General features: G+C 41.0%; 2 protein-coding genes across 3 annotated transcripts in view; both read right to left on the reverse strand.

Moving 5' to 3' along the window:
* The window catches only part of LOC135945736 (potassium voltage-gated channel subfamily H member 3), a 150,472-nt gene that overhangs the window by 107,252 nt on the left and 19,191 nt on the right, over positions 1–24,029 (reverse strand). For both annotated transcript variants that reach the window (XM_065493588.1, XM_065493589.1), the window contains exons 3-4: positions 8,216–8,876; positions 6,108–6,772 (exon numbers count right to left, since the gene is read on the reverse strand). In XM_065493588.1, coding sequence (XP_065349660.1) covers positions 6,108–6,772; positions 8,216–8,876 — 1,326 coding nt within the window. The remainder of the gene's footprint in view (positions 1–6,107; positions 6,773–8,215; positions 8,877–24,029) is intronic.
* On the reverse strand, positions 2,058–3,409 carry LOC135946906 (uncharacterized). The gene is made up of 3 exons (XM_065495383.1): positions 3,272–3,409; positions 2,709–2,849; positions 2,058–2,655 (listed from the first exon to the last, which is right to left on the reverse strand). Exons 1-3 carry the CDS (start codon positions 3,315–3,317, stop codon positions 2,216–2,218), a joined length of 627 nt encoding a protein of 208 aa, XP_065351455.1. The 5' UTR covers positions 3,318–3,409; the 3' UTR covers positions 2,058–2,215.

Consider the following 24,029-nt stretch of genomic DNA (forward strand, 5'->3'; position numbering starts at 1 on the left):
TAGAGAAACAGTTAAAAATTACGGGAATTCATGTTTTCCATAAAAATGAGCTTGCACCGAGTTTTTTTATCTTGATAAAAATTAACTTATATTTTGACTGGGTATTAAAGACATTCGTCTTTTTTGTGTGTCTCATTTCAGAGCGCAATTTTGAAACTTGTAAGTCACAGTCTTTTGAAGCTCAAACCGTTTAAATTGCCTGTGAGTCCTTCTGACCAACCACAAAACGCTCCAAATGGGTTAAATTTCTGTGCAGTGATAATTTTTATACCAAAAATACAACTTTCCTGACATTTTTTCTTAAACTTTTCAATTACTCCTGACCCTTGTTAGGTACCACTCGCTATAAAACTGACTAAAACACTTTAATCTCTGGACTACGAGTTTATTGAAACAAAAAATTCATATTTATTTAAATACTTCCCCAAATTAAATCACACGTAGCAGATACATAAAATTTGGTTTTGTCAAACAATATTTTTATTGTCTCTTGACACGGTGGATCATTTTTTAATGATTCCCCATTGATCAGAGCTCTAAGAATAATTTCATGGGACCATTGGTTAAATTTTTGTCTAAAAAAATATGAAATCTTATTGTTTAGGCAGAGTTCCCAAAAATTAGTAACCCATAAAAATAAGATCTGCTTAAATAAGCCGACAATTTGACTAATTTTATTAGAAATTTGGAAATCGGATACATGATTAGTTTATGTAAATGTGTGCGTTGTTGTCCAAATTATGACGAGTCTTCTTGGTTCGGTTTTCAGGAGTTTTGAATAATTTCCCATGCATTCCATACTGGCACAAATTGATTCCGTAAGTGTTTGTTCATCGATCGTCGCTTACGAAGGGCAAATTGAAGAAAATTGCAACACGCTGGCGTTGGTTGAAATAAAGCCGCGTCCTTCAGGAAAAAAACGAAGAGCTGCAGCTGGAGAAGGAACTTGCTGTGGCGGGAGCACAAAGAACATTAATCATTTATGCGCCCTTTGTCTCATCAAGACAAATTAGGCGCAATTTGTCACAGGGATGAATTCGAGGGGTGCGCTGTCGCAATAATTTAACTATCACGTGCAATCACGAGGGCTGCAATTGAGACAGAGCAGGGGCAAAGAGTCGCCGCCGCGCCGACGTTTCTAGCTATTATTAAACTAGCGTGTGTGCTGCGTTGCGGGCTGCGTGGCCTGAATTCCTGCTCAGAATCCCAGATGGAGCGACGCGGGCAAAAGGAAAGGCGTCGTCGACCGCAAACATGCATCTCGGGGGGGAGCGATTAGATTTCAGTAGAAGTGGTGTGCCCGGCTTCGCAGTAATAAGAAAGGGTTCGTTCCTTCGTTCTGCAGCTGCAAGTGAAACTTTGCAGTTCTCACAGCCGCGCCGACGTGGCCTGCATGAATCCGCCGCCGCGCGTCTTCCTTTCCGACGTTTTTCAGGCCGGCCTGACAACTGACAAGTTCATGAGAAGCGGTTTGAATTGTGGTCCAGAATTGATTTTTCGCGCTGCCTCATTTTTGGGCAGTGCTGCGGTGACCCAAACGTGGTGCCACTGCCACCAGAGTGGTGGAACGCTATCGCCATGCTCGCGCTTCATTTACCGCGAATGCAACGTAAAAACTAAAAACAGCAGCGAAACAACTTTTTGTCGGATGTTTAGGAAAAATGAGTGAACAAAATGATTAAAACAATTGAGACTCGAAAGAAATACTTTGCACTGCGGCACAAGACGTTTTAATATTTGAAAGCATGTTAAATTTTTATGATTTTATAGAATATAAAATGAATGTCACATGTCAACATGTTTTGAATAATAATTTTTAAGAGAGGGAGATTTTAATAGTTATTCCAAGTGATTTGATCTTTGAAATAAAACTCTTTATTTTACAGTACGGCCTTCGCAGCTCCACGAGACGAGATTAGTTGATCAGTGTGAAAGTACCAATTACTGTGCGGTCATTCTTGACACTTATTTATAATTTATATGTAGTGCGTTTGTTTAAAATAAAATACATAATATCTTGACCGTTCATTTGTTAAAAAATGTAATAAAACAATTTTTATTAGTTTTATTTAATAAAAAACAAAAATTTATTTTTTACAATAAAAAAATTAAACTTAAAAACTTGGTATAAAGTTATTAAATCTGTTAAAATTATCTATTTTAATTAACATAGTTTTAACAAAATAGTTCAAGTCCTAAATTTAATAATTTTTGATCAGATATAATCTATTTCGACAATATCATCGCTTCGAGCGTCAGTCCTGCTCCAGATGCAAGTGAAATGACAGCAGGACACTCGCAGGAAACCCCTTCTGTGGATGAAACAGGCCGCGGCGAAGGCCAAAACCGCAATCGGAACGCCGCAAACAACCAGCCAGATGCACCAGTGCATCTTGCCAGGCGAGAAAGCAGCTTTTTCTTCGGCCTCGGCCTCGTCCTCGTCTTCCTCCTGTGTTTCTTCTCTGGACTTTTCGCTGGAAGCTTCATACCCGAGCGCCGTGGAATTTTGCTCGTTGCACTTTGTGTGACGCATCGACTTGAAAAACCTCTTGACCGATTTGCATCGCAAGAATCCCACCTGGCAGCGGTCGCAAACGTCGTGCTCTTTGAAAATGTGCTCGATCACCGCTTCCGCACGGCAGTATAACTTTCCGGCTGCGCAAATGGAACAGTTTTATAAGCCTCGGCCCGAGAGTGGGTATACTTGCTTGAGGAGACGCTGAGCTGCAGAAAGGTTTTGCATTCGAGGACTTCGTCAACCTGATTTTCGTCGCAATCAACCTCCAAGTTGCACGGCTCGCAGTGCAGGCGCAGTTTGTCGTCATTGCACTTCATGCTCCAAGAGGCCTCTGATATGTGTTTTTTAATACTTGGAATAAGAATTTATTACAGCTGTGAATTTTAGACAGTCGGATATTTGTGTGGGCTTTATTCGCTATTAAAAGCTTTATTCGTGTAAAACGTTGGTTTTATTGCTTATTATTTAATTCATCTTTTATTCTTTATGAGGCTGAAGAAAGGAAAAAATAATGTTATGACCGCGCTCTAGTTTGCAATTATAAATGTCATAAATAATAAAGTTTGGATCTATTTTCATTCGAGCGAAATAATTTCAAAAATAAAAAGAAATTATCTATCTAAAAATAACATTTTAGGTATTACGTGAAAATTGACACGTGATACAATTGATACGCTTAAAACTTTCTTAATCGTCTATGTTGCACCACTTAAGTATATAAAATTCACAACCATAGCCATAATTTTAACATACCGACTGTGAGGAACGTGAGCACTAGCAGAGAAATAGGTTGGCGCATTCTGTCTTACAATTTTGCGTTTAAATGAGGCGCAATTTTGGTTTTGGTTCGCTCTTATCACATTTTACCGGATTTCCGCGCGAGTTATCTGTCTACTCGTTAAATAAAAGCGACACGTGTTTATTTAATAATCATTTATTTCTTCGTATATCTCATTTTCGACGGCGACTTTAGTAATTATTCGCTTTTTTAAGCAAGGAAAAATAGCTTCCCTGTGTCGATACAGACAAAAGCCACCCAACGTAAGTAGCAAAATAATAACGAGGCATAGCAAAATCCAAAAACACCAATGTATTCCGTTGGAACTTTCGGGCACGTCCTTCCTGAGCATTTCCTGTTTCATTGCATCCTTCTTTAGCTTCAGGATAAATTTGCAGTTGACATATCCTAGAGCACATCGATCACAAGCGATGTTGCCAGTGAGTAATGTTTGGAAGTTTTCATAAAGAGAGTCTTGACGGCAAAAGTATTTTCCACCTACCAATTTAATGCAAGTAATTTAATTTAATTTGTAATAATTAAAACAGCATTATACTTGCTTGATGACAGGGCCACAACGTAGTTATAGTTTTTGCAGTCGTTTTGGTATTGGACGCACGGTACGCAGTTTTGAAGCAAATCCTTTTCCTTGCATTGTGCCAACGAGTTCCCTTCGAGTCAAAATTTAATAAAATGGCAAGTTGCGGATTTTCAAAAACTTACTAATTAAAACGCTGAGCATGAAGATCGCAAGTGATCTCCACATCGTGCAGTTTCTGCTTCAAATGTTTTTGTGGAAGAGTTAAAAAAATGTTATCTTACGCGGTGGTTTAACTTCCGCAATGTCGCGGGAAGCGAGAAAAACAAAGGATTCTCCATGAGTGTGCGATTTAGATTTATTTCACAATTTCATAGGTGTGGTATATATCATTTTCGATCATCTCAAACTGCGTCGTTTGTCTCTTTGAAACACTTTTTTTGGTCTTTTTCGGGCACTTTTTCACGCAGAGCAAGACCGATCCGAATAAAGCAGTTACCAATATGGCCGTGGCAACTGAGCTAACTACCAAATAATACCAAGGATACCTATTGCAACTGCAGGGATGCAGTTCCATTAAATAATCATAGAGTTTTTGGGTCCTAATGTACGAACTACAAGATTCAGTTTTCATAAAAGAGCAGTTTTTTGTTAGGTAATTCAAGTTATTTTGTTCTCCTTCAGTTATGGTTTTATTGTTGAAGGCTAGACAGCACAAACCACCTTCGGCCAGAAAGTAATTATTAGTCACTCTATTGAGAGGATGAAATTATCGTGTACCTTCAGATTTAAAAATGGAATACTTTTCCATTCTATTTGGGCATTGAAATGTGTCTTCATCAGGCAATTTGCGGAAGCACTCTGTACAATTTTGAAGCTTTTCTCTGCACGATTGGACGAGATCATTGCTGCTATCTATTTCAGAAGTATTATTATAAGGTTTACTTTACGTTTTAGCCATACCAGAACAAAAAACTGCTGGGATGATGAGTAGGAATATGCCGACCAGTCGGATCATTCTGAACACACTGAACAAAATGTAAATCTGTCGCCCTTTCCTCAAACCATAACCGACAAGCTTTACGTCATGGTTAGCCGCAGAAACAGTCACGCAGACTAATTTTATCTTATTTTTAAATTTTTAAAATAATTTCAATTTTTTATCAGTTGAAAAGACCGAAAGAGTATGCAAATTCCATTTTATGTGTACGTGGGTCGCGAGTAAACATGCTGGAGCTGACCTAATTCCAGAAGAGCGCACTACAGCGACAGTTATTGCTGCCACCGTAATTAAAGCCCCCGACAATTTAGCAGTGGCTTACTCAGATTGGATTATATCAATCGGCTCTCGGCTGCAGTGCTGGAGACCGGCAGGTGTGCGACATCAAACCACCCTGCTCGAGATCAGCGCCGGATAACTGGCTGCCTCCAACGCGCGATATCTGGATAATTAACTGCTGATTGCCGATGTCACTCGACAAAATAAAAGCAGCAATGCACTGACGCACTAATCTTCCTATAGATTAATCCATTTCATCCATCTCAATCACACACGTGGCTGCTTACACTCAAACGCATCATTATTTGTAATTAATTTCATTAATTTCTCTGCCTAACTTTTATGAATTAAATTTTTAATCGAATTTTTACCCTTGAAGTGAATGATTCTATTAAAATCTAATTTAGACAATGACTGTCGCAGTAAATTTTTAAATAAATGTATTAAATCAAAAACTGTGGAAATTAGGTTAAAAACTTACCACTCGTGATTCAGTAAAAATGGAGATAATATAATTATTGAATAAATAAATATATGAGAAATTACTATCCGTAAAACAAGTACGACTGTTCAATTTGATTAAAATTTAAATATGTTAACGCTAACAAAATTAAAGCCGATTAAACAACAATATTCCAGCGCGATTGTTAGGTGGCGCCACTTGCAGACATTTCTCCAATCATTTCTTGAAGATTTTAATCACACGGCGCACCGTGAACATATTTAATATATGAATTTTGACAACTTTCCGTTTTTTATTAAAAAAGCACTATTGTAGGACTAGCTGATATGAAGTAAAAAGTTTTATTCAGACCTTGGCAATGTGGCGGGAAAAATCCCAGAAATCTATTATCGATTAATATGCCATTTACTGGGACGAAAGACCGTACCACGTGTTGTTATCCAACGCTTTTATTCTCTTTAATTAGTAGGATCGTTTGTTTTCTTAATGTTTCCGCCACTTTTTAACAAGATTTGGAAGGGTTGTACTCACCCTGAAACTCCTTTCTGGCGGCGCTGACGTTGGTCACTATGTTTGCCACGTGTCCGAGCACAGAGGCGAAAAGCAGCAGTCCGAAGAGCAGCTGCGCGATGACGAACAGGTACTCGGACTTGCTGCGCGGCCGGGGCAGGTCCCCGATCGTGGTCAACGCGAGCGTGCACCAGTAGTAGCTCTGCAGGTACTGTTTGACCACGTCAGCACTTTCGGAATCACCAAACACCCAGTTCTTGCTGCCGAAGCCGTTGTTCTTATAAATTATGTGGTACAAACACCCGTTCCAATGGAATATCACTAACAAGTAATGTATCAAACTAGTGGCACGAAACAAGTTTGGGTAGTTGGTGTGTCTTTCAGTGCGGTCCATGAACGCCCAGAAGCGGTAGATCTTGACCAGACGGAACGACCTGAGGATGGAGTTGAAGCCGATCGACAGGTAGAGGAAGTCGAGCGGCAGCAAACACAGGCAGTCGATGTAGAACGTCGTCGAGTTCATGTAGTGGTGCCGCAGCTTGGTCGAGTCCGTCTGCAGCACGCCGTCCTCCAGATAGCCCGTGCGGAAGTGCACCGCGATGTCCAGCAGATACAGGAAGTCCGAGAAGTAGTCCAGGCAGAACCAGTACAACAGTGACTCCCGAGTTATTTCTTGGAACGCGAACCTACAAGGAGAAAAATTCCGCAAGCTATAGAGCAATGTCCAGATAAATTATCTGTTTTTAAAAAGCTGGTTTCTATATTTTGACAATTTGAAACTGATGAAACCGAATAAATAAATCAAGGCAGGTCTTTCAAGTGATTAAAATTCACCGAGAGTGCTATGGCATCCAAAAATAGGAAAGGACGCATTTTTTGCTAACAGAAATTGAGGAGGCGCTCTTGTCACATTTTTTGCTCTCTAGAATCTGTGACACCTACGCTAATGAGAACCATATTTTTTGCTAGTTAGCATCAAACAAGATGATTTCTACCTTCTTTAACCGAGATCAAATTAATCTTAACTAATTTATTTTCAGTATAGGATAATTTTTACAAAGCAACATCATTGGTTTAGTAATTTATTCCTGTGCCCAATCAGTTATTTGTTTGTTTATTTATTTAATATAGTTTCCAAGCTCAATGCCTGCAAAGAGGTATCTTGTATATCTTATTTAGTTTTGGAGAGAATTAAAATGGGATATTTAAGGACTTTTAAATCTTTGCTTGACTTAGATATGATTGAAATAAAATGTGATACTTCTAAGAATTCCACAGAGACTATTTCCAGCTGACAAAAACGACTAAATTGGCCACACTTTAAACAGACTTGTTCTTTTTTAATTTTAAATCAAAGTTAAAGGGTTTTGACCAATTTTTTTCAATCAGGGCATGCAAAATGTAGCTGAAACTGTCTAAATTACTCGATTCTTTTTCATTTCTCTATTTTTAAAAATTATATTAGCTTTAAAGGCGAACAATTTAATCCTATTTATAAACATTTTTTATTATTGACATTAGCAAAAGTGGTTCATTGAGTCCATTGATTGTAGATTTAGCAACAGTTGACTTCTACAATGTGCAATAATGAAATATGGACCAAATACCAGTTTAAATTTAGATTGTGCTGAATTCCTCGAAGAAAGGTTGAATTGTTAATGATTTTTCAATTCCTCTCATCGCGTTCTATTAAATGGTTTGTGAATTATGAGGTATATATCCCTTCTGGTGAAATAAATCCTGATTTTGAATAGCGAGACAGTGCCCGCCACTTGATTAACATGCAAGCTTTGCCGTTGATTTTCTTTCAAATTTAATTGGCAACCTACAGGAAAATTTAAACTTGGTTCCAATTACCAGGTAAAGGTATAAAGGATTTTTCACTCTTTTCTGTAAAGCATTTAAATTTGCAAAACTCTTGAAATGCTAATTTTTTATATTAATGGAAAATTGTTATGACCTGAGGGCAACTGCGGGAAAAACAACGATGCCAGCGCCTTTGTAGTAAAGGGAAAAATTAATGGCTAAAGTTTTTGTCCTCCCTTTACGTTATATCTAGCAGATGAATTATGAATCGCTATTTTTCTTTGGTATTTATTTTAATTTAAATTAGATAATTCTGGGCTTACCTGTAGATGAGCACCCAAAAATTGTATAGGAAGGCGAGCGAGACCACCATGGACCAATAGTAGCACAGCCTGCCCGCGGGGTCGAAGACGAACGACCATCGACAGCCGAGGCCCTTGACATGGCCGCTGCTGGATCCGGCGCCGCTGCCGCCGCCGCCGCTGGCGGCACCTGGCCGGCAGGAGGCGCTGCTACGGGGCACACCCTGCACCTGGGGGTGCGGGTGCGGCTGCGGGTGCGGATGGTGGTGGGGCGCGGCACCCGCCTGGGGCGGCTCCCACTTGTCGAGCCGCAGCCGCGACCGGATGTCTCGTCTGCGGGCCTCGCGCGTCTTCCGGCTGATGTCCAGCTCCGAAGAGGCGGCGTTCGAACGGTTCGCGTAGCCACCGCCGCCGCCGCCGCCCGACACCGAGTCGCGCGAAAAACGTTTGTCACCGCTCGCCGCCCGCCCCGTCACCATGTCGATGGGCGATTGTCTGACCGCCGCCGAAGCCGCTGCCGCGGCCACCGCCGCGGCACACGGCCCCCCGGACACGCGCGACGAAACAGTGTCCACGTTGCGGCTGTTGAAGTGGCACACCGGGCTCGAGCTCGAGTCCAGCCGCGTGCCAGACGAGCTCAGCCGCTCGTTCAGCCCGCCGCGGCCTCCGCTCGTGATGATACCTGAAACACAAGCAAACACACGAACGTCACTTCCAGGATTTTTCGTTAAAACTTGAATTTTTATCAAAGAAATCTTAGATTTTATTAATTTTATTGGCTGAAAACTGTTAAGAAATTCAATTCCAGGATTAAAATTGTGCGCAATAGTCATTGAAATTTTTAAAACAAAGAATATAATCACTTAACTTGCTCCTTTGTAAGAAATGGTTTTAGGAAATTTGCTTTTCAGAAAAGTTATTTTATATCTTACATTTTTTAACGTCATAGTGCTTTTGATGCACTCTCTGAGAGTGGTTTCCTTTTTTATCTGTATTTTAGAATTGCCATGTATGAGATAAGTTCTCCAATATCTAAATTCAAGTGTTAGAATGGTTTCTTGCCAAATGACAACAAAAGTTAAAATGTCAGTATGTAGCCGAAAACATCATTTTAGTAAAGCAACTTTAATTTAAATAATTTGCAATCTGACAATTCTTCTTGCTAATTCAGTAGCATATTGAGAAATTTTGTACTTTTTAGACTATCAATGTAACAGAAATTAATACTCCAAATTGGTTTGATGCTTCATATTCCAGGGAAATCATTTTTTACTTTTAATTCATTCTCCAATTATAAATTTCTGCAAAGCTTAAGTTTGCCCTGAGGCGCCGTGTAAATTTCTAGGAAATTTGGCTTCACAGTTTGAATTCATTTCGACCAAAAAGTACGAATGTCTTCTTATTTAAAATTAAATATAATTTATCATAAAAGCATAAAAGCAACCAATTATTATTTATTTTTATATTTGAGATAGATCAATGGTTGCTGCCTAGTCCTTTTTCCCAATTTTAGAAAAAATGTCGCTAGATTCGACTTATTCAATCAGCCCCCTGCTATAAACAACAATGTAAAATATAGATCATCCTTTTATCTCCCTCGAAGCTGCCGCCATTACTTATTCAAATGCAATTGTAGCTCTTTGCTGACAGTTAAATCTTCATGATTTACTACTTACTCTTAACCTTTTGCAGGAAAAATTATTCGCGTGCTTTTTTCAGCTGAAATATCACCCGTTTTTAATTCTGTCACTACTCCAGAAAGATTTCTGTCGTCAGAGAAAGAGTTAAGGTAAATTGTGATCTTTATGGATTAATGGCTTGCTATGAATAGAGCTCTCTGATGAAATTATCACAGCATTTAGCCTTCAGCAATTCTCTTTGATTTCATTAAACAGCTGCTCTTGACGTTTCCACAATATGTTGGAGAAAGAAAAAGGCTGCAGACAAATTGAATAATCTGCAATCAGAGCGGATAAGAGGCAAGCTAGTCGCAGCGCAAAAAGACGAGCGCCGCGCGCTAGTTCCGAGAAAAGGCCGAGGGACATTTAATAATTCACGACGACACATCTTCAGCTTAATACAGGAGCCAGCGCAATATAAAAGTAACGAAGTGTTGCATATCATACACGACTTGCCTCACTTTGACGACGTCGGATGCATTATTTACGAGTCCGAAATCGCGCAGAGGAAGCAGGTCCCTGGCCTTGTTGGAATAAATAAGTCCGCGCGCGGCAATTTTTGCCGACGTCAATAATTCAAAGGTGCCCGGCCATCGGCAGATTGTATGATTTACAGCGGACGCGGGCTGGAGGAGCATTAAATAATTTGGCAGCCGAGAAGTTAAAGCGGGCACACCCGGGACTTTGGGGAATTTGATATAGTGCCTTTTGCTTTTGCTATTTGGCATGCCGCACCGGCTAAAACCGAGAATGCGCCTTCCGCGTAAGCAACTTTAACGGCCGCGCAACCGTTGTCAACAGGAATTTGAGCCTGGCGACCTGAGAGTGTGTACGAGGCAGAAAACGAGCGGCTTTTAGTGTTGCCTGCGTACGTTTGTGCGGCCATGCAGCTGAAAAGACGACTGCGAACTTGCTTTTGCACTTGCAGGGTAAAAATTAAGTAGTCTGCCGGGACCGGGAGCGCTAACGCCATCCGCGTATGCGCGCGTGTAAAGGCTTGGAGGCCGTCAACATTTTAATTATTTAGTATCGTGGATTATGACCAACAGAGCTTATGAGGGTTGAAACGCAAATCTGCCAACGCATGAGCGAAAATTAACACCAAACAAGTTGTCTAAGAAAATGGCGATCGTTCTGATTTACTAAATAAAAATTAGTGTTTACCGTGTTCACCATGTTCCAGATTCCTTGAACTATTTTGCATAGTGTCAATGTATGATCGAAGATACAGTTTTTACGCTTCAATTCCATTCCATACTGTCAAAATTTACCAAGAAGAAAAAATTACAATTCAACTTTCCACATCAAGAATATGTTCCTTTCGAAATTAAAATATGGCGTTGGCATGTAGTTGCTCGCCCGCAGGCATGAGAGTGTGTTAATTGAGGTTGAAATACGTGCTGCCAACTCTCTCAAAAGTCATGAAACCGGCAAAGGGAAAGTTAGATAATACGCCAATTAGTTGGATCAGCTGGAACTGGAAATTTTCCTCTTGTGAATTAGCATTTTAATGAATTTCAATTTAGCTTTGAATCGGTGCCGGATAATTAAACGAAAATATTCGGGATATGGTGAGTGTATTATGCAAATTCGACTGCGAGGCGCGCACCTGGACCGCTTTGATCGCAAGGGAGAACAAAACAGACACGCTGCATGCAAACACTGCCTTGTTCGCAATCGAATTGTGTATGCTCAAGTCGAGAGCGAGCGCAAATTCGACCAGGCTGTGAGCAAATTGCTAGACAACGCGCCGCGCTCGCCTCAAGAGCCCTCTCTCTCGCCGTTCGCAGCCCTCGTCGGATCGATAGAATCCGTCGCGGGTTTTGTTAGCGTCGGTAATGGATTCCACTCTACCTCTCCGTCTAATTGCTAATTTATTGGAATCGATTTGATTTGACGTGCTAACGACAAGTATTTATTTTAATTGGTCATCGATCAGCGTCACTTTACTATATGTATTTTATTTATTTTTAACAAAATTAAATTTTGTCAGATAAAAGACCCATTTTTATGTGCTCACAAGGACACTCTTAGTAGTCTACATTTTAGTTGGAAGGGAACCAAATAAGAAGGAAAACATTATTGGTGTGATGTGAGACAATATCAGGGGTCGAAACTGGTTGGTGATCTACTGAGGGTAAAAAAATTGTTTTAAAATACAGTTTTTGTTTAATTTTGGTTTTTTAGAAAACATTTGATAAGAGGATTGGTTTTTTACATTATGATATAGTTTTGGCCTTCGTACCAAACTAAAACGAAGAATGCTAGGGGTTTTTTGCACAACTGTTTTTTTGCGAGGTAATTATTTCTTACGTTTTCAATTTTGCAGCAAATTTTCAATTTTAAAATTTATGCGAAATAAAGTAAATTGAAACCTATGCATGAGATAGTTTTTCTTTTTTCAGACTCATCCTATTTCTTCAACTGGAATGAAAATTTTTTTCGAGCGGTGGTCTATATTTTACTGCTTTTAGTTTTTCACCATTTTGATGAACCAGAGATGCAAAAGAAAAAGTCGTTTGACGTCATCCAAACACCGACAACCCAACAGGTTGAACAGTTTGCCAGGAGAGGGACACAAACGGTGCACAACAGCAGCTTCAAATCGAAACAAAAATGCCGTTTGATTTACATTCCAAGTGTCACGCGTGCAGTTGATGCGCCCTTTTTCCAGAACTGGAACGGAGGGGGAGAGCGAAAGTGATAAACCCCGCGGCACAGCTTGATTGATAAACTGCGCAAACAGGCCTCGCAGTGCACGCGATGTGTGTCACACAGACGTGCTGATGTTTTTTCCTCCCTCTCTCTCTCGCTTTCCAACCATCCCTTTGCGAAATGTTCTCATCCATCGCACCCCTTTTGCGCAAGCAACACACAAAGGCTGCTCGCTGTTGCCGCCACCGTGAAGGAAGCAAGCGAAATCTATTCGAGGATACATTCTTATGGGATTTCGACATTGGCTTCTGTTTGGCGAGGAAGGAAGAGCCGAACCAGAGTGAAGCGTAAGAGAGCCAAATAACGGTAGAAAGAAAGAAAGAAAGCCGTTCTCGCGATCCTCTGATTTGTGTTTTCATTCTTTTTCGCTACTCGGCTGGGAACAAATCCTCTCGTGTTCGTTCAAACTTTGCGCAAAAAGAGGAATTTCATTTTGCGCGGCAGTCTCGTTCACTCAAACTTCCTAGAAATGCGGTGAATTTCACGCCTGGCAACTTGCGAAATTCATTGGAATAAATTAGAGAGGAGAAATTGCGAGCGCTTTGGGTAAATGCTGACGAATGCAAGTTAAACTGCTGTTTCGCGCGCTCCGTGCACACTTTATGCTTTTAATGATGCAACCGGAGAAGAAGAAACTGCGACTTTGTGAGACTAGACATTGATATTTCTCTCGTTCCCCTCGGTAATGACTCTCTCGCCTGCTCGAGTTGCAGCAAGCTCTTCATATAACTGTTCCAGAGAAAGAAAACCCTGCTGCTGCTTCTTCAGATGCTTTTCTTGGAAGACTTTGCAATTTATTTTTCGCAACTCGCACGAGCTACGCAGTCCTGTTAAATGAAATTCGATATTTTCAACTGCCATCGAGACCCAAGAGTTAATACACAGGCTGGAATTCATATTTATTTGTGCAATTTAAACAAAGCTTCGGGAAAATTAAAATGGCGAAAAAGATCTGCTCAAACCTGAAAATGATGCGGCTTCCAAGATTCAAAATATAATTTTTTGAAAACCGAAGCGCACACCATTCTGAAAACTTCCACCCAAGTTCATTTGTGACTTGGCACCACTTTTGAAGAGTATTTCCAGATTTCAAAATTCCATAATAAGCTTCCAGTAGATAACCCGTGATTGATTATGACCTTGTTTGATTACATCTCGAGTAAAACCCGAATCCTTCTGTATTTTTTAACTGTTCCATTACAAGCAGATGATATCGACTCAAAATTGTCCAAAGAGGATTTATAAAAACTGTTTAAAACTGAACTTTTAATTGTTCATATTGTAAATTGGAAGGAAATTTGTTTTGTAGCGGTACAACAACGCGGTCCTGCTTTTTGTTGGAAGCCAACAATTGTCGGCGTTTTGAATTATTGTAATTTTGCATTATTGTTTAACAGCAGAAAGATGATTTTAAAATAAGAATTCAGTTTTCGTCCGTCAGTCACACGGTGCTGGCGTGATTCGTTTAATTGTGCAGAACCCGATTCAAAGGGGTGAGTCCAACAGTCAGTTGGCAAAAAGAATTTGTAACTCATTATTGAAAAACAATTTCAGTTCTGGTATTTGATTAAGTGTCCGATCGGATTTCCAACTGTAACTAATACACCAACCAAATCCTTCATATGAATTCATCGGTCTTCATCATTTGAAATCTTTCTATCCCCCAAAGTTTAATAATATGACGTAAGCCAATATCGCATCGTACAAAAGCACTCGTGAATTTCACTAAAAATGTGCAATCTATATATTTTGGAAAAAATTTAGAACTTTCTTTCTGTAATTATTCTTTTGATAATTTTTTATTAGTGAATAGTACAGACTTCTCAGACTCCAATTATTTAACTCTAAAGCATTTGCTCTTTCATTAATTAGAGCCAACTCAGAGAAATTGATGGTGATGACTGCGCAGAGTGTCGTAAACTGCGAAGCTCTGTCAATTTATTCAGATTGTGATTGCCGCACAGACGAGAGAAGCGAGAGGAGTTGACTTTAATCGCTGACGGGAAAGGCAGGGCCGTCGCCGAGTGGTCGGGCTATGCAACCTGTTTAACACTGGCAACCAACCGGTTGCATAAGCTCAAAACCCGCGACCGCAATGCAGCAGAGAGAGCGCAGGGCGAAAAGTTTGCGCCACAGACGCGGAGCCGACTCGCTTTTAATTTTATTTAGCCCCGGCTCAACAAATAAATTATGCATCACTCGGCTAATGAATTAATCAGCGAGCGGATGCATCAGGTGAGCAGCGAGGGGACGCCCACCGCCGGAGGATTATTGATTCGCGGAGACCCTCATCAATGAAAAACTGCCTGTTCGTAATCTTTGCCCTCTCCCACTCTCTTCCAATGATTAAATGGTATAGTTGGAAGGGCTGGATATTGGACTTCCTAACGGCGACAATAGCCGCGCGCACTTTTTTCTTTCAGAGCTCTGCTCCCGGAGTGATTAAAAAGTTAACTTTTTTAAACGAAAGACTTTGACAGGAGGCACTCGATCGATTTGTTTAAATTCTTATTTAGGCTCTGCTACACAAATTTTCACAACGAACTGCGTAGCAAAACAATTTTTGGTGAGGTTTTTTAAATATAGAAATGCATGGAAGTTTTTATAAGAAGACTTTATTTATTAAATTTTGGTGCAAAATATGACACGAGTTTGAACAAGTATGGTTACATTTTAGCTCATTTTCTATGATCGGTTCACCCTTGATAGCAAACAACTCGCGAAAACTCCGTGTCCGAAGGCAATGATAAATAAAACAAATCAGCTGAATATATTTTAGTATTTATTTTTACTCGCAGGATTTCTTAAGTTTAGCTCTGCTCGATTTTACACAATTGATTCAATATGGTGGACAGATTTAGTAAGGATTAATATCCATTCAAGAACTAATTCAGAAAATTAGGTGCAAAAAGTGTATCGTTTGCGCTTGCAATTATATTTTGCTGGAGGAGGAGACGCCGTGTTATTCGGTAACCCGATCAGAGAGCGTGCATGTGTGTGTGTGACAGGCAATTTTAATTTGGGATAGTGGTATTGCGGTGCGAAAACAGCAGAGCGGCAGACTGCAAATAAATATCGCGCCTCAGCCGCCTTAACTCACGATTAGAGGAGGGCACGGCCGAGACACATTCTCTTTAATTAAAGCGCTGTTGGCAGATTTACGCTGCACAAAGGAAATAATGCAGTCCATCCCGCGCCTGCCGTGACCGGCTCAGGTGTGCCGCCGCGCGCTCAAACAATTTCCATCTCGTTCTACTCTGCACACCGGCCTTAATTGAAATTAAGAACCCGCCATTCCCGGGGGCGGCACCAAGTCCCTGCAGCACCTTTCTTTTACATCCGGGCGGTGGCAGTTTGCACCATCGATGCAGAAATGCCGCCATCAACGCCCGCACTTGGTTAGCGTGGCTTTGTGTTTACCGCAAAACACGATAATAAAGCTTTACTTCCAATTTGGAAATTTTAATTAAATCCAAAAACATAAAGCCTGTGGTTTGATGAGGGTGGCAAACACACTGGTAGCATTTGATGAATGTGTCTACGATTCTACGTTTTTGCAGGTGTTGATCTAATTGAATTCGTGAAGAGTCTGTTGTAATGCTCAGTGATCAAATTTTTTAGCGATTTAATAAGCCTTAAAATATTTTGAATTTGATTTTTAATGTCTGTTTCTCTTCATTTAAGAAGAATTTTGGCTTTTTTACGGCAGCAATTTTCTCTGAGAAAAATTAAAAAGTTATCTTTCAATTGTAAAACTAAAGTCACCATAAAAAAACCGAACAAATTCTGATGTAGTTGGTAATTTCTTCAAGAGAATTTTCCAAAAAAAATTTATTACTATGTGGGAAATTTTACACTGGAATTTCGCATGATTTTTAGATCCATTTTTACCAATTACCGTGATTTTCTTGGCCAAAATTTAAAATCTAGGGAGAAGGAGTGTTCTGGAAATTATTCAAAAATTCCACATCGACCGATAAGAGTAAACTTCTTAAAAAAAATGGCCATGATCAAACGAACACTGGCTTCTAAACGGACCTTCATTCTTCAACTCTGGAAATAAACTGTCGTGCACTGCTGTTGACAAAGAAAACTTTCTTCTTTTGAAATCACAGCAACGTTAACCGTAATGAAATTAAAGTCTCTGAAGTGCCTCATCAAATTCAATCTCGAGCGGCACTGCAATATTTCATAACACGACACACAAAGCGCAAAGTAATTCTGCGTGAGGCCCCTTGAAAAGTAATTCGCGATACTTTGAATAACAGGTTGGCCGTAAAGTCTACATGCACGCATAATAAAACACGGCGTTCGTCGCTCTCGCGCACTCATGCTCTACTTTTACTACCCGGCGGAGCGAAATTACAATCGCCATTAACGCAAATCTGCCAGCCTCTGCGCGCGCGAGAGAGGGTTTACGCGGTTGAAAGAAGCGCGCGCGTGCAGGGGCAGTTGCAAGTAGCATGTGTGTGTGCTGCTTGCTCTCCCGGAGTTACAATTAGTCGCTCTTGTGCACCATTGTGCGGGCCGCGTCCTTCTCTGGCTTAACTGCTAAATGAAATTTCAGCCGCTGGAGAAGAGAGGGAGAGCGGAGAGGAGAGGGGTTGCGAGCGTACCGACAGCCTTGGGGATCAGAGAACTTGTTTGCAGGGTGAAATTGTTGGTGCTGCTCTCTGAGACTGCGTGTGCCGTCCGTCTGGCGTGGCAGTCTGAGTGCTTTATGCGTAACTAATAAGAAAGATCAATGTAATGTGTGTGAGTCACGTCTCAGGCCCGGTTTTGGGTCAATGAGGCTTCAACTCGACTCTAATAGATGGGCCATTGCGTAAACAACCTCGTAGGGCTTTCTATTTTATTGTTTTGGTACATGATTTCAAGTATGAGGGAGTAGTGGACGGGACGCCACCAGGCGGTGAACACAATGATAGAGACGCTGTAAAAGGGTGCAGTCTGTAAATCTTCTGAATAATTTGCAGCGTGCAGATAGATATTTTGCCGATCAGTGGATTTATGTAATTTTGTTTTTGAAGTTCTCTAATTCACCAAGAGTTACGACACCGCTTTGGTCAACCAAACTTGAAAAGGATCCGTTTTTTATGACACACGCATGTTTTGGAGACAAAGTAGTCAAAATTATTCTTTTTTTCTCAAATAGGACCTATCCTTTCAATGAGAGTGAGGATTGTGATATTTTTTTTATTTCGCCTGTTTTACATCGATCGTCGTTATTAAGTGGACAATTAACAGATACACAAAACAAGAGATCAACATTAACTCCACGGTTGCTTCGCGGCTTGAGACTAATTTGGATTGTTCGTTTATGAAAATGTTTGCACTCGCAGTATTGATATGTCAATTTTTTACTTATTAAATAGTGAAACCAGTGACAGCAAAAAAGGCCCACTTCTAATATTTATAAAAAATAGCGAGGTTGAAAGAAAAGAAATCTGTGTCTATTACAGAGGAATTAAAAAGTTGGTTTGTTAAATGCGTCATCCTCGGTGAAAATCTTGTAAGCAACTTGTGAACAAATATTATTCGAATTTGCGTTATTTATTTCTCAGACGATTCAATCGATATAAAATTGAGCAGTTCGGGGACCTCTAATACTGGCTGCCCTATATCAGAGATGGCAAAAGGTGGTTAGTTGAGTGACTCGAAATGCTCAAATAGCTCTCAACGGGCTGGGAGGCGCGCCGGCGCCGACTCGCCACTTGCTGGTTTTCACACCTTTACAGCGGCTTTAGGGACAAATGTCTGGCGTTTCAATCAAAGACCTCGGTGCGGGGAGGCGAAAAGATTGCCACATTGAGCCCAAACTCCTCTCTGATCGGGCCACTTGTTCTATGATATCCGCTCGGCGGTGTTATTGGGACCCGGTGAGCTCATAGCTGCTGAGCAGAGGTTAGAAAAATCGGCCTCCATAAATATTTATCTGCAGCCCATTTAATATTTAATAAATCTTCATAGAGATTTATCATTTGGAAATCGTTGAGGAAAAGAAGCGAGAAATGTCTGTCAAAAACGTCAAAAGGTTTGGCATTAAATCCAAGAAGTCTGGCAGCATTCCTGACGGAATAGCGGAAATCGCCCACGGTACGTCTGAACCAAACACGCGCCTCTGCATTCTCATGGTTCCACGAGCAGCGACATTTCAGTCAAAGTTCAAAGGTCAGTCAACCGCGTGAGCGTGGCAAAAAGTGTGTGAAAGCCCCACACAAGCAAGCCTGTTTAGCGCTGGCTCAAAGCAACACCGCCCACGCGTCAAAGATTGTTGTTTGCATTAGAGGAAAGCCGATCGGCTCCGGTGATTGCGTTCTTCGCCCTCCGCCTGCGTCAAAATAGTTGTTGTTGTAATAATTAGAGACGTGCTCGCATATAATAATCCAATTTGCAGCGCAGCAGCCAAGGTACGTGCACAAACCCGTTTGCGCTCGCCGGCCCCTGGATATGCGAGTGAGGCGGCGGTGGCAGACGGCAGAGACGCACTGCATCGTAATTATAGGCAAACCGCACGGCACGGAGGGTCCGCACTTCCGTAACCACTGCCAAATTCCGCAAATTCAAGATCGATCTCTTCATTTGACCAGCCATCCCCAGTGAAAACAAATAATTGGAAAATACAAATAAAAAACGATAGAGTTTATCTTTGAAACGGGACTGGCGGCATAATTGGATAAAAAAGATAAATGAAGAGAATAATTTTCTAGCTGTCTCGGCCTCGTGTTACCAGCAAAATGCATAACCACAGAAGGATTCTGAATCACCAGCTTCCAGAAAAATGACTGGCTGCACTCTTCTATATGTAAAAGCATCAGAGAGATATTTTTCAGTTGAAATTAGAAGCAGCTTCTCGGTGTACAGCGAGCAGATTTTTTTATATTTCTACAGAAATTTCCTGCTCAAGAGAAATATGGAAAGGAAGCTGCATCTAATTTCAACTGAAAACTACAAAAACCTCAAGTGCAGCTGCCTTCATTAAATTTGCAACTACAAAAACATAAAAAAAACTTGAAAAACTAACGCTCAACCTCCCTCATTACCCTCTCTAAAAATCCACAAGCCTATCCATTTCGCTTAAGATTTTTTGTATTAAATTATACAGGCATAAAATATGTATTCTTTTAGCTCAATGGACTAAAATTTCAATGACTCTAGAGAAGAAAATTCCACCAGGAGGAGGGAAAATTTACCCTCCAACACTTTCAAAATGGTAACACAATTTTCAGACCCTCCTACCGCTGGCTTTCAAGCCTGGGTTGATTGCAGGCACCTAATTAGCGATGCAGTGCGTGTGCACCGCTTTGAAAAATTGGCTGACCTGCGGCTGCTCGCTCTAAATTGGCGCTGACTTGATTCGATGCACTCTAGCTGCTTCTCTTTCGTCAGGGAAATTTTTTTCTCATATCCAAGCTGCAAATTAATATTCACCCTCGGCCTCGTAAACCGGGATTTGATTGATGTGAACGCCTGAAATTTTTACATGCGCAACACGCGCGCGCTGAAAACTCCAAAAGCGTGCCAGTATTGTTTCCCCTTGCTAATCATGACTCCGAGTTTGTACTTTGTGCGCCTCGCTGGCAGCTTATTTTGGTCCGCAAGGCCTGCAGGAAAATCTTTGAACTTTTCTGCTCTGCTTTGCAATCTTTTCCCTTGATGTTTTTTGAGAAAATGAACTCATTCAAAAGACCAAGTTATTTAGATGTTTTTAAGAGAAGGAAACTCCTCATGGAATTATTTAAAGGGTTGAAGACAATTTGGAAAAGTTAATTTTATTCCTTTCACGTCTCATGTTGTTTGGATCATTAATTTTAAATTAAATTTGCCTGAAATTCATCATCTGGTCTGAAAGAAATAAAAATGTTAAGAATTAATCAATATTATTTAATAAATAAAAATCGAACATTGGATCTATTTTTGTTTAGGAAACATTAGGCAATAATGAATTAATTGAAAGGTCTTGTTCTTTCTTGAGAAATTCTGGTGGAGGCGGCGTAAAAACAGCCACTCCACCCACCTGAGAAACAACGAGATGCACTCATCTCCCTTGTGCCATGGAAGCCTACACACAGAGAGGGAGCGAGCGAGGCAGAAATTGCCCTGAGCGAGCGAGCGTGGCTAAAAATAGAAGCCGCCATCAACTGCCGAGTTATTACCACCGGGTTATTACATAAATAACCCTGAAAATGAATGCACACTCCATTCCAGCTAGGCCGCTTCGAGGAACGGCCGCTTTTGCTTATAGAAATAGTATGCATACATGATAAACGTACTCCACCCGCGTGAGTTGATGAATGACGACGCAAAAGCCGGCGAATTTCTTTTGACTCTACGTGGGGCAGTGGAAAGTGAAAAACCATAGAAACGCATCTCTGTCGCTTGATGAATACCTGGAAATCGCTGGAGCGAATTCGTCAAATGACTGTGATAACAGGTGTAACGAGCTGTTAATAGGACCACAATGTAGTTCGAAGCAAAGCAAGCGTTTCGGTGCAATTAATAGGAAGGCTGCGGCTTCATCACAGATCTGTTTGATGGGACCGTGCACGATAGGCACAGCTTGGCAATTAGTGCATGATGCCGTAAAATATATTTCCGGCGTTAATTAACGTGAAACTGTACGTTTGCTAAAGGATTCATAACAAACCACTGTCCCCGCTGTAATTTAATACATTCATTTCATTAGAATAATATGTATGAAATGCACTGTTGATAGTTTGAGTCTATCACCAACTTACGTCTACAATGCAAAGCCAACAAAAAATTTGCCTGGCTATTTTTATTACTTGATTTCAGCCTGGCCCAATAAATCATGACATTCAGTAAAAAGAAACGGAGAGGGAAAAAATAATTTCGGAAATTTAAAAGCAACCAGGAAAAATTTCGATTTGAACTCAATTTTTAGAAGGTAGATTAAAATAATACAGCATTAACCCTTAGGTAAAAGTTCAAGCGTTCCTTTTCTGCCTAAATTTCAGGCTGCTAAAATCGCATTCGTATCTCCCGCACTTCCCAAGGCACTTCCTTTCAACTCGCCTCAATACATAATGCATGAATTTAAATAAAAAAAATCGGCAGTAGAAATATCGGGAACGGGAGCGACTGACGGGTGCTTCCTCTCCACACGGAAAATACACACACACACACGTCAAGCGGCTGAATAACTTACTCAATGGACTGGCTGGGCTGCATAGGTGGGCGAGCGAGCATTTAAATTGGAAATGAAAGCATGCTGGCGGCGGGGGCGGCAGCACGTGCTCGCGGTTTGATGACTCGCGCAGTTTATTCATTCAATCATGACTGGTGACGTTTGAGCGTCGGCACTGGAACGCCTGATAAGACAGTTTCGGATTGAAAGGGTCTCGATTCGTGATTTATGGAGAGCTTTAAAATATAATCCACTCGAATTGAGGGAGTTCTTGAATTTAGAGAAAACCACTAATTTCCCCCTTGAACCGCATAACGCACTTTCTTGAGCCAAAATGAAATTTTATTAAGCAGATAAAGGGCGTCTATCTAAATGAAATCTCAAATTACATTCCCAGACCTATTAATTTAATTGCTCAAGCGATTTTGGCCGGGGAAAACTCTCCGACCGCTTTTGATCTGAGAAAATTGCACGCCGCTTTCCTCTCTTTCTTTCTTTCTTTCTTTCTTTCTCTCTGAAATGGGGAGCAGGGCAGTCGGCGAAATAAAGAGGAAGACGCTCGTCTTGACGAGAGCATTTTATCTTTTTAATAACAACCGACGAACCGCTCGGCACGGAAATGAACGTTTTGTCGTGCACAAAATTACTCGCTGGTGCGCGGTTCGCTTTCGATGGGATTATCAAAATAAATCTCATTATTTCTTATAGGTTTAGCTCCGTCACTCGGCTCGGAGGAGGGAGTAATCGGCATAAAGGGAGCGGCAATTCCATTTTAATCAGCAGACGCGCCGGCCTAGCGTCGATGAAATAAAAATAAAGCATCTCCCCCGCCGCCACTGCGCCGACTGCGTCGAAACTCGCTCATTTCGCCCGGCCATACCTGTATTATGTTTATGTAAAACAAGGTAGTAAAAATCTGCACGTAGCGCACAAAATTGGCTTATTATCCTGCTTGTTGCCAAGGCGGCGGCGACGGTCGTTTGAATATTGAATTTTGGCCGGGTGAGAGAGATATTACGAGCAGATAAAACTCAGACGCCCTTTTTTTAACAGGCCGCACCGACGCCGTGCGTGTAAATTCCACTGATCCGCTTTTATGGTGCGGAGTTTCACCTAAAAGTATCTCAAACCGACAGACTTATTTACAGAAGTGCGCAAATAGCAGGAATGTTTCCTTCTTGGCTTCTTTTTTCATTTTTAAAGGCTTCTCAAATTTTCCAGGATAAAAATGTTTAATGTCCAGAAAAAGAGTAAACTCTGAGTTTCCAAGGTTTTAAAGGGCTGGCTAGCCTTGAATTTATTGAAAATGCATCATTCTCTGGCAATTTTATACCTAAGAGCATCACATTGGCAAAAAAATATTTTTTAGACCGACTGCGCACTTTTAAAAAAGTGAACTATTCATAAAAATAATGTTCAGAGTTTTCCTCGGGTTTTTGTCGTTCCTGTCAGATAAAAGATATTTGAAATCTTTTCCCGGCTCTCCAAAACTTTTACACGCCCTCTTCATATATTGCACTCTGTTTACTTCCTTTTGGGGTGAAACTTTTTCAAGGAAACGCGTTGATTTCCGGAAAAGCGGCTCCGCTGTCCTGTGTTATCATCCGAAACCTGTGCAGTCGACAACAACATCGACATCAAAGGGGAACAACATAATTCCCGTCAGCTGGCCCGTTTGGAAAGATTGCAACTAACGAGGCCGGTCGAGGGCCGGGAGCAAAGTGCCACCACTCTCTGCAAACGCCATAGTAACCTGTAAATGTCTGGCTAAATTATAGGTGCGTCGACCGGGCAGAAAAGAGAGGAAGGCGGTGCTTTTTCTGCACCACAAACTCGGTGAGCGGAGAAGAGGGCTTGATGACACTGCACTTTCCATCTCTCTCCCATCGTCTGTCCTTGCTTTTTTTTCCATCCCTGGCGCGTGTGTTATAAAAAGAGAAAGAAGCAGTCGGTCCGTAAAGTGGAATCATTTTCCAATCAATAACCGCAAGAGTTTCTTGCCGAAAAACTTTGCTTGCAATTTTTTGCTTTAATCAACTTATTCGAAACGCTCCGAATCAGGACAGCGAGTGAGTAAAACCTATATAGACTCCCCTCCGTGGAGCTCTCGTGGATCGAAATCCATTAAAATTTTCCAATCCATGTAAGATGGAAAAAAGACCAGTCGACCGTTGCCGGGAATGCAATCAGGCCGAAGCAATTTATTTCCATTCCAGCTGCCTGGGAATTAATTAAAAAAAAGAGGACCAAGCCATGTTAATTGCTTTCGTCCGTCTTATGCAAACAAAACATT

The sequence above is a fragment of the Cloeon dipterum genome, chromosome X, assembly GCF_949628265.1.
Source record: "Cloeon dipterum chromosome X, ieCloDipt1.1, whole genome shotgun sequence".
In the NCBI taxonomy this organism is placed as follows: domain Eukaryota; kingdom Metazoa; phylum Arthropoda; class Insecta; order Ephemeroptera; family Baetidae; genus Cloeon; species Cloeon dipterum.